General features: G+C 38.0%; 1 protein-coding gene across 1 annotated transcript in view; it reads left to right on the plus strand.

The window, feature by feature from the left end:
* Positions 1-2275, plus strand: part of tars2 (threonyl-tRNA synthetase 2, mitochondrial) — a gene marked incomplete at its 5' end in the record, with an annotated part of 22948 nt that overhangs the window by 15515 nt on the left and 5158 nt on the right. Inside the window, 2 exon segments of the mRNA XM_014004703.1 lie at positions 202-364; positions 696-833. Of these exon segments, the coding sequence (XP_013860157.1) occupies positions 202-364; positions 696-833 (301 nt within the window).

The following is a 2275-nucleotide window of genomic DNA, read 5'->3' on the forward strand; positions in this document are numbered from 1 at the left end:
ATTAGTGCTTTAAAATTAGGGGACCTAAATATTTGAGTTAGTGCTTTATTAGTTTTGCTAAATTTTTCAGTGCATTAGTGCTTTAAAATTAGGGGACCTAAATATTTGAATTAGTGCTTTAGGGTTAGTGCCACTAATATTTCGATTAGTGCTGCCCACCACTGGTTTTCCAGGACCTGACTGGGGTTTCTTGTGTTTTAGTCTCATGTTTGAGCATCGAGTTCGCTCGTGGCGGGAGCTTCCTGTGCGGTGGGCCGACTTCGGGGCGCTGCATCGTAACGAGCTCTCTGGAGCTCTGGGAGGTCTGACTCGGGTCCGCAAGTTCTGTCAAGATGATGCTCACATCTTTTGCACTCCTGAGCAGGTAAAACACGCATTAAAAAAAAAGCAGAGATTATATTTCCTGACTGATAACTAGACTGAGATTAGATCGGCTGCACAAATAACTCCTGAGACATTCCATGAGGCCTCAGCCTGGATGAATGAAGGTCTTTGTCCAGTTCAAACATAATACCTCCATATATGTGTCGGTGCTGCAGCTTTAACAGTTCTCATCGTATTCATCAAGTACTGAAACCTGCTGTGGGATTTATTCTCAGAGTCTTCTGTTTGTTTCCCAGTATTTCACAAAGGTCACACGATAATCGATACGGTTCGTCTGGTCGCTGCAGTCCTGACTCTCCTTGTTTTTCCAGCTGGAAGAGGAGATCGTGGCTTGTTTGGACTTCGTGCGGAGCGTCTATCAAGTGTTTGGGTTTTCCTTCCACTGCCTGCTGTCCACACGCCCCACACCGTGCCTCGGGCTGCCTGAACAGTGGGACAACGCGGAGCAGGTAAACATGAGTTTTCACACCCTGTCAGACCAAAAACAAAAACCTGGACAGCTGCTTGGTGGGTTCCTGCAGAGCTTTAAAAAGTCCTAAACATCACTGAATTCATCAATCCAAACTAAGGCTTTAATCAGCCTTAAAAGGTCTTAAATCAATCTTTCAGACATCTTAAAAATGTTAACACATTGTAAGACGACTGTAATTCATCTCAAACATTAAAATAATTGGTAACATTTTTTTTAATATTCACATGCAGACATCCCTCTTTGACATCACTTCCTGTTACTCCACATGCAAATATCTCAACAACTGTTCATCTGAGCAACGTGAAATTTGTTTTGTAATATGTTAAAAATGTTGTCTTTCCAAAAATACATTCATATTTTTTAGAAATTTTGATGTCACTGGCACTTCAAGGTTTCATCTACAGCAAATTAGGATTAAGACCCCACTGTGGGTCCTAAAACTCCAAGTTTTGGGTCGTTAAAATGACTGCTAAGAATGTTTTTGCTATATTTGACGAAAACCAGGGTTCATGCCGAGTTTTAAAAGTCTAAAAAAGTCTAAAATTTGAAAATCAAAATTTTAGGCCTAAAAAAGTCTTAAAAACACTCAGATTTTCACCCAAGGTCTTAAATTTTATTTTGTCAAATCTTAATTTTTTCTACTTTTGATTATTTTTGAGAACCGTTGGCTGCATAAATAAATAAATAGTTAAGAGTCGTAATCAGAGGTTGACACGATCTGACTTCATGAAGAGCTAAGTTTGCTACTGGTCATGATTAAACAATAAATCCCATGATAACTGCAGGTAAAACTGTCACAGTTTACTTCATGTTTTTGACCTTTTTGCTGCTACAGCCCCCCACATACAACCCCCCACATACAGGTGACTTATTCACCTGCTCAACAAACAGAAGTTCAGTCATGTTCACTGCTTGTTGTTTAAACGTGGGAAAGTGTGTTTTCAATGAGATTTGACCTGATATCAGTGATTTTTTTCACTCTGTTGACAGCGGTTCACAGCAGTCAGATATGACCGTTTCATTCAAATATTCAAATAATTTAGAGTTCTTGTGTTGAAATTAAATATTCTTTAATAACTAAATTATAGCAATAAAAGGTTTCTATGTTAAAATTTCTGGGACCATTTGAATGTTTCTGTTAATGTGTCGATTTGGTCTTAAATGTCATTACTAATGGTCTTAAAAGGTCTTAAAAGGTCTTAAATTTAACGTACTGAAACCTGCAGGAACCCTGGAAAAAGCATTTAGATATGGATAAAACAGTTGGTCTATTAGCTAAATATGTGAATACCTCAACCAAAAATACTTTGAGTCATGACTTTCTGCTGCAGTTTTTATTTTTTGTCATTTGTGTTTATTATGAAATTGGTCTTAAATTTAACTTGTTTTAAACTGTAGGAACCCTGGTTTATACTGCGG

The sequence above is a fragment of the Austrofundulus limnaeus genome, unplaced genomic scaffold, assembly GCF_001266775.1.
Source record: "Austrofundulus limnaeus strain Quisiro unplaced genomic scaffold, Austrofundulus_limnaeus-1.0 Scaffold26, whole genome shotgun sequence".
Classification (NCBI taxonomy): Eukaryota; Metazoa; Chordata; class Actinopteri; order Cyprinodontiformes; family Rivulidae; genus Austrofundulus; species Austrofundulus limnaeus.